This window comes from Dromiciops gliroides, chromosome 3, assembly GCF_019393635.1.
Source record: "Dromiciops gliroides isolate mDroGli1 chromosome 3, mDroGli1.pri, whole genome shotgun sequence".
Taxonomy (NCBI): domain Eukaryota; kingdom Metazoa; phylum Chordata; class Mammalia; order Microbiotheria; family Microbiotheriidae; genus Dromiciops; species Dromiciops gliroides.
Genome location: NC_057863.1, coordinates 423,365,366 through 423,380,743, shown reverse-complemented (window position 1 = coordinate 423,380,743; position 15,378 = coordinate 423,365,366). Strand labels below are relative to the sequence as shown.

At 39.6% G+C, this 15,378-nt stretch overlaps 1 protein-coding gene across 2 annotated transcripts in view; it reads left to right on the top strand.

The window, feature by feature from the left end:
- The first annotated feature begins 9,757 nt into the window (after positions 1–9,757).
- Positions 9,758–15,378, top strand: part of ITGAV (integrin subunit alpha V) — a 115,800-nt gene continuing 110,179 nt past the window's right edge. The window contains exon 1 of one of the 2 annotated variants that reach the window (XM_043992982.1): positions 9,758–9,966. Coding sequence is in view for 1 of the 2 variants with exons in the window: in XM_043992981.1 (XP_043848916.1) it covers positions 10,253–10,485 (233 nt within the window). In the remaining variant the exon portion in view is untranslated. Of the gene's footprint in view, positions 10,486–15,378 lie in introns of both variants that reach the window. The other variant, XM_043992981.1, reaches the window with a different exon arrangement.

Below are 15,378 nucleotides of genomic sequence, written 5' to 3'. Positions count from 1 at the left end.
CATGAAATATTTAATCATGATAATGGATAGAATTATATAGTGCTTTAAGTTTTGTAAAGCATTTTGCAAATATTATCTTATCTCATCACAACAATCCTGGTAGGTAAATATTATTATTATCCCCATTTTACAGATGAGTGAGGCAGAAAAAAACTGTTAAGTGACTTGCCCAGGGTCACAGAGTTGGCAAGTGTCTGGGTTTGGATATGAATTCAGGTCTTCCTGACTCCAGGACCAGTGCTCTATCTATTTCACCTTAACATACAAAAAAATGGTAGAGACAGTAGGAATTCACAGAAAGGAAAGATTAATATGGTTGGTTAAGGAAGATTTCATAGAAGAGGGAGGTGTTCTGGAGAGAGGACACAGTATAGACAAAAGCAAAGAGTAAGAAATTTCAAAGGCCAAGGAGACTAACCTACTTGGAGCAAAGACTTCCTGCTGGTGTGCAGTGGGAAATGTTTGGAGAACTAAACTTGGGAGAGAATTTATGGAGGGCTTTGAATATTACTACTTGATTGAATATGCAAAAATGGAGTTATTAAGAGCTTTTGAGTTTGAAGTTGACATGATAAAAGTAGTGTTAAAGACATAGCTTGTTCACCACATCTCTTCTTAGCAAAATGAAAGCTGGGTACATAGGCCATAATGCTTTAAAAAAAACAACAACCAAATACCAAGGTTTTAATGATATTTTTTCTTTTTTACATTATCGTAGTATTCTTATTTTTCCTTTACAACAAACATTTATTTTATTTTTTCCAGTTACATGGAAGGGTAGTTTTCAACATTCATTTTCATAATATTTAGAGTTCCAAATTTTTCTCCCTCCCTCCCTTTCCTCCCCACTCCACAAGACAGCACCTAGGTTATATATGTACAATCCACAAGCGCTCTTTTTATCAGTTATTTCTATGGGGGTGGATAGTAAGCTTCGTCATTAGTCCCTTGGGATTGTCTTGGGTCATTGCATTGCTAAGAGTAGTTAAGTCATTCACAATTGATCATTGAACAATACTGCTGTCACTATGCACAATGTCCTCCCAGCTCTGCTCACTTCACTACACAGTAGTTTATGAGTCTTAACATGGTTTTTCTGGGATCATCCCATTTGTCATTTCCTATAGCACAATACCATTCCACCACAATCATATACCAACGCTTTTCCCGTCATTCCTCAATTGATGGACATTCCCTTGATTCTCAATTCTTAGCCACCACAAAGAGTTGCTATAAATATTTTTGTACAGTTTTTCCCCCTTTTCTCTTTTTTCATGAGTACTACTGTTAACTGTTTCCCTTCCATCCTATTCCCTTCCCCATGATTTATTCTATTATCCATCTTCTATTTATTTATTCTATTATCCATCTTCTTTCATCTTATCCCTCTTCAAAAGGGATTTGCTTCTGTCTGTCCCCTCCCCCCCTCTGCCCTCCTTTCTTTTGCCCCTTTCTCTTTATCCCCTTTCCCTCCTATTTTCCTGCAGGGTTAGATAGATTACTCCACCCAATTAAGTGTGTATGTCATTCCCTCCTTGAGCCAATTCTGATGAGACTGAGGTCTTGGAGCCAATTCTGATGAGTATTAGGCTCATTTACTGCCCAGATTAAATAGATTTACTCCACCCAATTGGGTATGTGTGTTTTAATCCATCCTTGACCCAACTCTGATGAGATTAAGGTCTTTGAGCCTATTCTGATGAGTGTAAATTTCATTTACTGCCCTGCTCCTCCCCCGCTACATCAGCCTTTTCCTGTTTCTTTCATGTAGGATTTAACCTCTGCCCTTCCCCCTCCCCCAGTACATTCCTCTCACTCCTTAATTTAACCCTAAAGATGTCATCATGGGGCAGCTAGGTGACACAGTGGACAAAGCATCCATCTTGGACCCAGGGGGATCCCAGCCAAAACCCAGCCTCAGACACGACAGTCACCCACTGCATGACCCCAGGTATGTCCCCCAACTCCAATTATTTATGGTTCTCTAGGGTCTTGAATTTGAAAGAAAAATTTGCCATTCAGTTCAGGTCTTTTCATCATGAAGACCTGAAAGTCCTCTTTTTCATTGAAGTCCCATTTTTTCCTCTGAAAGATTATGAACAGTTTTGCTAGGTAGGTGATTCTTGATTGTAATCCCAATTCCTTTGCCCTCTGGAATATCATATTCCATGCCCTCTGGTCCTTTAATGTAGAAACTGCTAGGTCTTGTGCCATTCTGACCGGGACTCCACAGTACTTGAATTCTTACTTTTTGGCAGCTTGCAATATTTTCTCCTTGACCTGAGAGCTCTGGAATTTGGCTATAATATTCCAAGGAGTTTTCCTTTTGGCATCTCTTTCTGGAGGTGATCATTGGATTCTTTCAATTTCTATTTTACCCTCTGCTTCTAGAATATCAGGGCAATTTTCCCTGACAATTTCTTGGAAGATGATGTCTAAGCTCTTTCTTTGATCATGCATTTCAGGTAGACCATTAATTTTCAAATGATCTCTCCTAGATCTATTTTCCAGGTTGGCAGTTTTTCCCAGAAGATATTTCACATTGCCCTCTATTTTTTTATTCATTTGGATTTGCTTTATTGTGTCTTGGTTTCTCATAAAGTCACTGGCTTCCATTTGTTCAATCCTAATTCTTAGGCAATTATTTTCATCAGAGAGCTTTTGTACCTCCTTTTTCATTTGACTTTTCAAGCTATTGACTTTTTTCTCATGTCTTTCCTGCATCACCCTCATTTCTCTTTCCATTTTTTCCTCTACCTCTCTAATTTTATCTTCAAAGTCCTTTTTGAGCACCTCTATGGCCTGAGACCAATTCATATTTTTCTTGGAAGCTTTAGATATAGGGGCCCTGATGTTGACATCTTCCTCTGAGGGTGCCCCTTGGTCTTCCTTGTTACTGAAGAAACTTTCTATGGTTCTCACCTTTCTCTGTCTTCTCATCTTGCCTTTCTTTTACTTGACTTTTAGCTCCTTAAAGTGGGGCACTGTTTCTGGGTGGCACTACCCCAAGCTTCAGAAGTCGCAGGTGGTATGATTTAAGGAGGATCAGGTTCTTCACTTGCCTGGTCTGTTCCCTGGTCCATAGATGACCCCAGACCAACTTGCCAATCAACCAGTTTTGCGTGTTGTGGTTGTCAGCTCTAAAGAGCCTGTACCCTTCCCCAACCTGGACCACTGCTACTTAAGCCTACCTCCTGGTTCCCAGCAGGGGTGAAAAACCCAAGTTCTGCCTCAGTACCAGCACAGACCTCTGCCAAGGGCTCAGCCCTCTCACCAGACTGTGAGCTTAGTTCCAGACGACACTGGTGCTTCAGCTGATTCAGAGGCTCTGGGGGTTTCCTTCTCTGGTGAGGCCTTCTTGAGACTGGATCTGTGTCAGGGTGACTGAGGGGTTGGGCCTGACTCCTGTATCAGCACAGCAGCTCCCTCCTTCTGACCTTCCAAGCCGTTCTTGGTTAGGAGGTGATTTCAGCACATTCTTCTGTGGGTTTTGCTGCTCCGGGCATTGTCCTATGGCATTATTTGGATGTTTTTTGGAGTGATCTTGTCATGAGTTTGAGAGCTCACTGCTTTTCCTCTGCCATTTTGGCTCTGCCCTGGAAGTCCATACCTACTACCTATCATAGTATTCTATGTGTTCCTTCCCCTCCTCTTCCCTGAGAGCCATCCTATATAACAAATAGAATTTTTTAAGAGAGGAAAAAAAAGTCAGCGTAATTGATCAATACGTTGAAAAAATGCAAAAATGTGTGCAATGTGCAACACCCATGGACCTCCCACCTCCATGGAGGCGGGGTAGGTTGGAGCTATCTTCTAATATCTCCTTTCAAGTTCCATTTGATCTTTGTATTTTTGTCATGTCATTCTTTCTATTTAACATTGTTGTAGTTACTGTTTATATTGGATTCCATTGAGGAATTTCTCCATTATTCCAGGCCTTGATATCATGATGGTAAAGAGGATCTTTTGGAGAGCTCCAGTCTCTATAGGGAATGGCTCTTCCATTGAAGCTTTACACAGGATATCTTTCATAAACTGTTTTATACCTTTGACAAACATGTATCTTCTAGTTTTATGTATCACTTTATTCATCAGAAATTCAAAGAATAAAGTTATCTCTGTAGTTGCCTCTGCCAAGGAATCTTATATGATGACACTGAAAATTGAGAGACAGAATAAAGATTTTAAGGCTATTTTCAATTTTACCTAGTTATTTGTTTAAATCAACATAAATTCTATAGTCTCTATCCCTGTTGATTGCATGACTGACGGTGAGATAGGTTATAGAAAATCATGATAGTTTCATAAAGGATATCCTTCACACACACACACAGGCAACCAAAAACCTTTTTTGTAATGAGTTTTTTGCTGACCTCATTATTGTATGCCTGGGAAACCTGGACAGTGTACTAACACCATGCCAGGAAATTTAATCTCTTCCATCTGAATTGTCTTAGGAAGATTCTGAAGATCACCTGGAAAGATAAGATATCTGATAATGAGGGCCTTTCTCAAGCTGAAAGGCCAGGCACTCAAAGGCTGCTGCAGTAGGCTAGCCATGTTGTTCCAATGCCAAATGTATGTTTGCCTAAAAAAACCAAAACCAAAACCAAAAAAAACATAACTCCTATTTTATGATAAAAGAAAATCATCTGCAAAAGCCTTCCTCTTTTTATAGTTTCATAGAGGATACCCTTCACACACAACCTTTTTTTGTAATGAGCTTTTTTAGAGATGAAAGAATAAAGATATGGTTCAATAGTTACTGATGTCTTCTCAGTTCCTTTATGGAGGGTTAATAGTACCTGTGTTTCTTTTTTTTTTTTTTCCTTTTTTTTGTTATAATCCAAGAAAGCTGCTTCATGTAATAAGTCGGAGAAGAAAAGTATGTTAGTAATGAGTATTTCTTTGTGCTGCTTGTTTTCATGAAGTTTGATATCATACTTAATGGTACTCAGTAGAATGCCATTTGATATTGTCATTCCTTACTGTTTGAAGTGCTGAAGAAGAGTATCAGGATATTGGTGGATGGTACAGATCGTTTCATTCTATAGAACTTTATTTTTACTGTTAGATTTGTGTGTGGTCATTGGGAGTTAATGATTACAATGTTGGGATCTACCAATATGGGGCTTAGTTAAGTCAATTTCCTATAGAATCATACATGAGCAATACCTGAAGTCTATCTACGAAGAGCCAGTACCTTACATACAGATGTACAAATATGCCATGTGAGATTCAAGGGGCAGGAATATCACTATCAATCTGGAAAAGTGGGAAAATGGAAGGGAAATCAGAAAAGGCTTTCAGTACCATTTCAGCTTGGCTTTAGAGGATGGGCAGGGTTTTCAAAAGGAAGAAACACAAGGAGGAAGAGTGAGTAAATACCAGGTATAGGGACAGGACACAGAGGTAGGGCATGAATGACAAACATTATGTTTTCCAGTCTAGCTGGAGCTTTGGACACACACAAAATGTAACACTGGAAATGTTACAAATGGATGGTACTGTGATTTTGGTTTTGATGAACACTATGAAGTGGCCTTAGCAAAGCAAAACCTATGATTGATTTCTATATTGAGATAATCCATTTAGGGGCAACTAGGTGGTACAGTGGAAAAAGCACCAGCCCTGGATCCAGGAGGACTGGAGTTCAAATCCAGCTTCAGACACTTGATACTTACCAGCTGTGTGACCCTGGGCAAGTCACTTAACCCTCATTGCCCCACCAAAAAAAAAAAGAAGAAGAAAAGAAACTCATTGCAGTGCCAATTCTATCCCATCTACCTTGGGCTGGGATCAGTCCAAAGGTGTTTTCAGATGCCCACAATCTGAGATACAATATTGAATAATACAGTTTAAGAGATAACCCATTTAACTAGTAAATAAGCTTTTTAGTATATTTTCCCTATGAGCCCCAAACTGGAAAGTTCTAGTAGTGAAATAGAATAATGATTACCCAGCTAGCCACATAGGTGATATTTAAAAAATCAACATTATTAAATGCCTACTATATGCCAGGTGCCGGGAATGTTGTTATTGAGCCATGTTTGACAAAGATATTAGAGTGGTTTGCCATTTCCTTCTCCAGCTCATTTTACAGATGAGGAACTGAGGGAAACATCGTTAAGTGACTTGCTCATTGTTAAGTGACTAGCTCAGCTAAGTGTCTAGTAAGCTAGATTTGAACTCAGGAAGAGGAGTTTTCCTTATTCCCAGCCTTGTGCTCTATCCACTGGGCCACCTGGTGCTGGGAATACAGAAATAAACAAACAAACAAACCAGTCCTTGGCCTCAAGGGACTTTCACACCATTGGGAAAAACTATACAGGAAATACAAAATCAAACAAAGTAAATAAAAGGCATCTGGAAGTATCATGTACCAGCTCTTGAGTTTTTGTTTTTGTTTTTTTCGGGGCAGGCAATGAGGGTTAAGTGACTTGCCCAGGGTCACACAGTTAGTAAGTGTCAAGTGTCTGAGGCCGAATTTGAACTTGTGTCCCCTGAATCCAGGGCCGGTGCTTTATGTACTGTGCCACCTAGCTGCCCGCCCCTCCCCGCCTTTTGAGTTTTGAAGGGAATCTATTATTCCTCGATGCAGGAGTGAGGAAGGATCCATTTTAGACATGGAGAACAACCTGTACAAATTCATGGTGAAAGACGGGGAAATGTTGTAAGTGAGGTGCAGCAAGTAGGCTGGTTTGGCCAGACTACATAGTGAAGAAAGGGTAGTAATGTACAGTAAGTCTGGAAAGATGGGCTGGGATCAGATTTGGAAGGGATCTAAATGTCAGTGAAGTGAAGGTTTTATATGCAAAGCAACAAAGAAGTACTGGCAGGGTTTTCTTTTGTTTTGTTTTGGTTTTTTTGCGTAGAGAAATGGCAAGATCAAACCTGTGCCTTGGGAATAAATATTTCAGCAGCTGTTTGGAAAAAGGATTACATTTTTTAGGAGGTGGGTGAAATAATCAAGGATAAATAATAGCACAGATTTCATTCTAAGATAGTTTTTGCTTAGCACAGTGCTTGGCACATAGTAGGTGCTTAATTAATGTTTGCTTACTTGATTGCTTAATTTTTGCATTAGCTTGACTTGATTGGCTGATTATATAGTGAGACTGGAAAGACTATTAGTTAAGTGAGGAGTATAAGGTAAATGTATTGGCCCCTAACACTTTCTAAATATTTATAGTAGCCCTATTCCATGACCTTTCTCTCCCCCCTTCTCTCTCCCCCTCACTCCCCAGGCTCAGGAACTTATGGAGGGCAAGTACATATTGAATCCTGGCTTTAAAATAGATGTCATCAAGAACCATTAAAAATATAGAATATTGTTAACATGAAAAAGTTACATATGTAGTTGCAGCTGGACATTATTCTAAGTTTATAATCAGAAATGAAACTTTTTGTATTGGGAACAAATATGAAAAAACAACATCAAAAAGATTTACATACACAACATCATTTGTGAAAATGCTACCGAAAAATCAGTTTTTGTACCAAAATATCTCATGGCAAGCATTATCTCTGGCCTCCATCACTTTCTTTCTACTCATACACCTACCAACCTAGTTCACCCTCCTCTCCTCTTGCCTGAATTTTGTAAAAGCTTCATCATAATTGGTTTTCTTGCCTTCAATGTCTCCCCAAACTGACTCCTGGTTATATAGCTTGAAAAATGATTTTCTAGAAGCATGGGTCTTGCCATGTTACTCTCTTGCTCAGTAAACTCTAGCGGCCAGGAAAAAATAACAAACTCCATTTGTCATCTGGAGCTCATCACAACATATATCCAATCTATCTTTCCAACAGAATTATGTTACCCTACTTCATGAATCTGATGGCATCCAAAGCTGATGTTACCTCATACAAACCCTCTATCACTCTTTTCTGTACCTTTGCAGAGGTTATATACTAGACTTGGAATATACTCCCTCTGCCTCTTTGAGACCTAATTAATTTAATTCAAAGTTCAGCTCAAGTGCTATATTCTACATGAAGTCTTTGCTGATTCACCCCCCCCCCCCAATCAAATGCCTTAGCCTCACCCTGCAAGGAAACAACCCTATCTGAACAGTGGAGTGATCTGCATATCACAGATATCCTGCTTTAGTTAACTTTATGAGTCAACTTTGGAAATGTCCTAGCTGTGTAACCTTGGGCAAGTCACTTAACCCATTTGCCATTGGAGAAGGAAATGGCAAACCACTCCATTATCTTTGCCAAGAAAACCCCATGGGCAGAGATCCAGGGAGAGTTCAATAGGGCTGAAATAAATGAAACAAAACAAAAACTTAGGAAAAAGCAAAGGACATCAAGACTCTAAGGTTTAGGAGTTGTGAGTTACTTTGGCCACGTTTTTCCCTATGTGTATAACTCACAATTCTGTAAATTCATGTCACTCTTTCCTCCATTCCACTACATGGACTGTGTGTTTTTGTAAAAGCCTGCTGGTTGATTGGGGGGGGGAGGGGGCGGGGGAAAGAGTGGTTTGCCATTTGAGTGCCTTTGCTGAAGAATGTCTACTTCATGCTTGTTTAGGAGAAGCAAACCTATGAGGGCTTGTAAGCTACATTGTTAAGAGGCAAACCATCCTCAGGGTTACCTCCTAGAGAGTTTCAGCAGCCACGCCTCTGGATACTCAATCTTCCCCAATCAGTGTGAGTTGAATGAGAGGGAAGGGGTTCTTACTGGCAAGTGCCTTGTACACTTCCCTGCACAGTCTTGGCTGCTTCCTAAGGGGGTAGTGCTTTGGGTAAACTCCTTTAGAAAGGGGCCTGTTTCATTTTTGTCTTGGGATTAACACCTACCACAATTCCTTAATAAATGTTTGCTGATTGCTTAAAATGAAAGGAGTGCTTCATTTGAAAGCTGGGTATAACAAGATCACTGGCTCTACAGTGAGAAGATCCGAGTTAAATTCCACTTTTGGTACTTACCTTGGACAAGTCACAACCTCCCTAGGTCTGTTTTCCTCTTTTTAAATTGAGGGAATTGCATTAGGTGGTCTCTGAGAGTGCATCGAGCTTTGATGTATGATCCTCTGACCTAAGCTTGAAGTTATATTACCAGAATGATCTTGGGTAAGTTATAGCCCCTAAGGGCAAAATGTGGCAGGCCGGAGTCGCTCAAAGGTCTCTATTAGCCTCTTTTGTCAAACATTTAAAGCATACTGATGATCATAAGGCTACTTATGAAAAACATGATAAACAGATTAAATTGACAGGATTCAGCATTGGTTGAGAAGACAAAATTCCTTGTAATAAAGTCTTGGTTGTTAGTCACATCTCTACAACTTCTAGCTTCTGTTTGTTTAATTCAAGTTCGCTTTATTGTAGTAAACTCCTCCAGATTTAAACACTAAACATCTAAAATGGGCTTTGTTTGTGAGTTTCTTTTCCTCACACCTTCTGGGTTCTCTAGGTGCTGAATCCAGAGAGAGGTGGATGCTTGCACATCCTCAGCTCTTAAACACTTAGGGGGAAAATGAGTTCATTAGGGTCATCTGGCCCTGCCACCCTCTACTCTTGAGCACTTTTGCACCCCCCACCCCCCACCTCCTCCAACCTTCTCTTGTTGACTGACCCCTTAGGGCTCAGAATAAAAATTTGTTCTCTCCTATCCCGTTTCCAGTTCCTCTTTTGGCACAGCGCAACAGACGAAGATCGGGCGAGTTTGGACAGCCCCAGCCAAAACTATGCCTGTTTAGAGAGCAGCCAGCGCTCGGCACGGAAGTTTGCAGGGCTCTCGCTAGTCGGATGGCTGCCTTCCCTCCCTCTTCCACTTCCTCCTTCTCTCCGACTGCTCAACCGCCCAGATTCATCAGCTCCTCCTCCTCTCCCTTCTCCGCCTACTCTTCCCAGTCGCGGTCGCACTAAGGCCGGGATGTCCCTCTGTTCCCAGGTCAGTGCCCTACCAGCAGCAGAGAGTTAAGCACCCGGCTAAAACCGACTGGAAGGCCGAGAGGTACTGGATTAAGGAGGGACTGTGGGAGGGAGAGAGGACGGGCGTGGAGGGCCGGCCTGAGCTCCAGCCCACGCAGCGGTCCCAAGGGAAAATCGTCCCCAGCTGGGAAAGCCCCTCTCCCTAGTGGACACCACAGCCAGCTCTGCTCTCCTCCCTCCCTTCCGTTTCTGGAGCGGTAGGAAACTTCGTCTCCGCTAACTTGCAGCCGGGGCGCCGGTGAGCAGCTGCGATTGAGGAGGGGCTGCCCGGGGGCGCTAAGACAGGCTCTGAGCCGCGCACTTCGGAGATGGCCCCTTGGCTGGGGAGGCGGCGGCGACGGCGGCTGCCGCTATCGCTTTTCCCTCTCCGGCGCCGCTGCCTCCACCTCTTTCTCCCCGGCCTCCTGCTGCTGCTGTGGCCGCCCCAGCCACCTCTCTGCTATGCCTTCAACCTGGATGTGGATAGTCCCGCCGAATATTCTGGCCCGGAGGGAAGTTACTTCGGCTTTGCGGTGGATTTCTTCGCCCCAGACCCTTCCTCGTAAGTGGCCGCAATTTATCTGGGAGTCTTCCTTCCTTTTTTCCTCTCTTTCTGCGCGCTCTGCCCCGGGTTCTAAGCAGGTCTACGAATCCTGTTACGACTCTTGGGGGTTAACGAGAGCGTACCTCACAAAGGGGAAATAAATGGGAGGTAAGTGTAGGTTAGCTCTCCTGATTCCAGCCTTTACAATTGAAAAAAAGTGAAAGTCCAACAAAGACTAGTTCGACTCACACTCCACGCCCGTTCAGGCAGTTGTAGGAACTGGGGTTACTTTCACACTCAATCCCCTCTTTTTCACCTAACACTCCAATCATCCCTTTCCTTTCTTATTTTCCCAGACCAGGGGTTCCGTGCACTTTCCCCCTTCCACTTGCATGCCAGCGTTCTTTTCTGGAGTCTTTTTCTCTTTTCCATCCCTCTCCCTCACTGTCAGACGTCCTACAATAGCTACATTGTTACACTAAGTACAACGTGCCTTATCTCTAGAACTTCCAGGCTTTTGCAGATTTGAGGTCGAGCTGATGTATTGAATACACAATTTGGAGTCATTGTTTTGAAAGAATGTGGGTACTTGTTGGATTTTCTCTCTCTGGGAATTTGCTTCAATCTTCCCAGGTCTAAGAATTCAATTCTGTTTCAGCTGTCCTAAATTCATCTTGATTTTGAGATTGTTACAGTTATTAATAATATTTAATGAAAAACTTTCTTTTTCAAATCCTTACTGCCTGTTAGGAAAACATGCCCTGAATATTCGTGTGGAAGTACTGATTTTATAGACACACATTTTATCGTCCTTTAAATTGTTTATAAAACGGATAACTGTGTTTAGGATTCTTTCTGAAACTTTGATAATTACATCAGACATTTTTATATCCATTCTTTGTTTTCTTTACTGAGAATACTGCTTATACTACTTCATTGGGAATATTCATATTTCATTTTAATTTGCATGCGATAATTTTAAATAGCAGCCTTGAGGATAGGCCTATTTTATTATACGTTTGTACCTGACGATATTGTGCACATTTTGCTGTAGCCTAATAATTAAGGATTTTCCCCCATTGTCTATCATAGCATTCAAAACAAAACAAAACAGCTACTTCTCCTGAGTGCCACATTTAGAGTCATTCTGTTGAATGTCATTTATTTAATAAGCAATCTGTTCAGATAGAGGTAGTTTGCACTACCTAGATTTTTTTTAAGAACAGCAAAAAACACGCTGCCCTTCTGCTTTAGTCGCCTGTTGTTTTATACCAGTTTTAATTTAAAAAAAATTTTTTTTTGAAGTTTGGATTAAAGGTTACTTTTGCAAATAACGGGCTAAATTGTGAAACATGTTTATATTCTTTGTTTCCACTTTCTCTTTTGATTCAATATTAGTCATCCTTGCCTCTTCTTTTGGAATCAAAACATTTTCATATTTATCTCTTAATGGTACAGTGTTTTATTGTTGTCAAAAGTCTCCTTGTAAATTCACTTTGTATAGAAATTCCAAAAATTTTGAAAGTACCTAGTAGCTATCTAATGCTGCATTGAGAACACTTATTAAGTTAGAACTTAAATTCTCTTTTCTAGTGGAGTGTTTTACAAATATTGTTAAATTTCTGGAAGGTCCTGTGAGGTAGGTGGAAAGATAGAAGAGGTTGATAAAACTTTGTGAGCTTTTGAAAACTTTTATTCCCATTTGAAATTTGGCAGAGTTGAGCTGTTGGCAACAATGACAATAAGATGTCCAGATACTTTGGCTGACTCTTGTCTGTTGAAATATACTGCTTGCCACATAGATTCAAGGATATTTAAGCCTCTTTTCCAACTTTAAAGCTAATCATGATTCAATTAAAGATGTTTTAAATGGTGGTATGAGCTTGATGTATTTTTGCCAATTGACATCTCTAAAATCGGATGTTGTGAAGCTCAAATTAGAAAGACTATATGAGTGCCTTGGGCCACTTTATAAACATCAGTAGACACATTTAAAAACACATATACACAGACAGCCCACGTTATAAGAAAGAAAAGAAATTACTATAAAAATATAATTCCACAAATTGTAATACATTTAAAAATTTTATTTTACTATTCAAAATAGTGGAGTTTTAAAAAATATTTTTTCATTGAGTTGGCAGAGGGATGCTACAGAGTATCATTAGTACTTTTATAACTATACTAACTAAATGAACTTATTCTCCGGTAGTCTTAAAATTAATAACATGAAATAAAACACATCTACCAAAGGTGGGAATGGGGGGGAATCCACGTATTCCTAAAGTCTTTTTGTCTGCAGAAAGAAGGCAGACTGGATTAGTTAGGAATCTAAAAGGAACTATCATCCCGATCCTGATGCTTAATACTAAAGTTTAATCCAAGCTCTGCTGTTGTCCATTTGTAATACTGGACAAGTGACAGAATTATTCTCTGCAAAACTTCTGGGTTTTGGATAATGTGAGTGATGATATTTTATAAAATAGAGTCATGGAAATTGAACATGTGAGTACTAATGTAAAAATTTGACAGAACAGAAAGGAAAAGGAAATTTTATAATCTATAGTTCATGGAAATAGATTCTGATATGAAATTAACATTCACAAAAGCAGTGATAAAATTGAAAAAATCTTGATGGAAAGAATTTTAAATTAAGTTGGCATTTATCATTTCCATTAAAATGTGTGACTTTTGATATTAGATTAATAAAGAATGTCAAACTTGTCCAATGTCAAGAGATATATGGCCATGTTCTTGGTGCTGAGACCTATAAGGGCAACTAATTCTATAATTTACCAAGTATATTCTTTGCGAGGATGGCTTTGTGATAGCAAGGGGTAGAAATCAAAAGATTTTTTTTTCCTATTCAAACCTCCCACTCAGTGTTGCAATAAAACACTTGATAGAATTATAAGATCATCATAGACTTTTAGAGCCAAAAGAAAATGAGAAAGGAATATCTGTCCATCTTTCTGTGTCTGTGTGTGTGTGTGTATATGCATATATTTAACCCTCAATACTTAGTGCAGTGTCATATATGGGCAGTGCTCAAATATAGTTGTTGACTGGTTAATTTATTATTACATTATAGTACCCTAGAGCAGGACTTCTTAAACTTTTCCCACCGTATATAACATAGACATACATAATCTTTTATTGCTGCCAAATTTTACCAGACCCCTCCCCCCCCCTTCAGTTACTCAACCCCATATGGGGTCATGACCCACAATTTAAGAAGCTTTGCCCTAGAGTAATCCTTATTGTCTTCAGATTTTCTTAATTTTCTAAAAATATGACCTGTAACATTGCTATAGATAAGCAATCCTGTATACTTGATGAATCACCTTGAAGAATTTGAAGAGTAAACTTGAGAAAAGTTCCCTTCGAAGCTATTGGAAGAACTTTTTTAATACCTTCTAGACCTCAAAAAGAAGAATTTCACTCTATGTTCTTATGCATTAGTGGCAAGTAAGGGAAAAAGAAAGACCACCAAAGTCCACCAGGTTTAATTTAGTTTATCACGTTATGTCAGTAGTCAAACAATAGTATATAGTACAAGTCAAATGTTCATTATATCTATAAGTGGAAAGGTCTGTAGGGACCAATTTAGTATAACACTTAATTTCACAGATTATGAAACTATGGTTGAAACATACTGTTTATTGTATAAGACCATATGAAGTCAGTAGCAGAGCTAGGGTTCAAACTTAGTTTCACTGACACCATATCCAGTGTTCTCACCAATCTTATATTTCTATTAAGCAACTGGTTTTTTTTGAGGAGGCTAGGTAGCTCAATAAATAGAGTGCTAGGCCTGGAGTCAAGAAGACCTGAGTTCAATCTGGTCTCAGCACTGATAACTGTTACCCTAGGCAAGTCATTTAACTTCTGTTTGCCTAATCCACTGGAGAAGGAAATGGCAAACCACTCTAGTATCTTTGCCGAGAAAACCTCATACTGGGTCATCAAGTGTCAGACAGGACTGAACCAAAACTGGTTGTTTACTTGGAGACAGTAAAACTTGAAATCTTGACTCAGACGTATGTTAGCTGTGTGACCATGAGCCAGGCACTCAACCTCTCAGTGCCCCGGGCAACTCTAAGGCTGAAATTAATGAGGAGTTGCCATCTGCATTAGGAGAAAGTTTCCTAGAATATCAATTCATGAAGTTAGGACTACATATCATGGTGTAGCAGGTGTCTATTTTATTTACTAAACTGTGATAAACAGAACTGAGAATATTTGATCTGAATCTCAGTCAGTAGTATCTAACTGTTTCATCAAGGGGTGATATTTCCTCTGAGATAAACTATAACCCCTCTATCCTTTAGGAAATTTTTATAAGTTGCTTTTGTTTAAAAAAAAATCCATCACTAACTTTCTGATGAAAAAACTCATTTTTTTAAACTAGGCAAGTCCTTGGATGGTACATATCGTTTGGCACTTTCAGTCTTTCTAGCTTCTGTTTGACTCAGAATAGTGTTCAAGAATCCAGGGTCACTTTCATACCCTGTAAGTATTGGAATGGGATTAATGACAATAAAGTGGCTGACAACATTTATTTTGTGAATTTTTGATTTGAAGTTGTTAAAAACATGTCTTTGGTGATGATTATGGTAAATAATCATAGGCTGAATCCACATACAAATTATGAGGTGAAACAGGTACCATGGGTTCATTTTTGTATAATTCTAAATTGTAAATTTAAAAATATAGTTTGCTGGAGCCACCTTGAGAATGTAGGAAATTGTGTGACTTCCGAGAACTTGGAAAGATGAAGTGTGAGTCAGTTCTCTGCATAAAGCTTTTGTATATGATATGTAGTATGTAGGTTAGAGGTCCTAATGGTACATCACAGCTAGAATGAGAGATAATAAAATGTTAGGCAAAATAAAAATGCCGGCAAAGGCC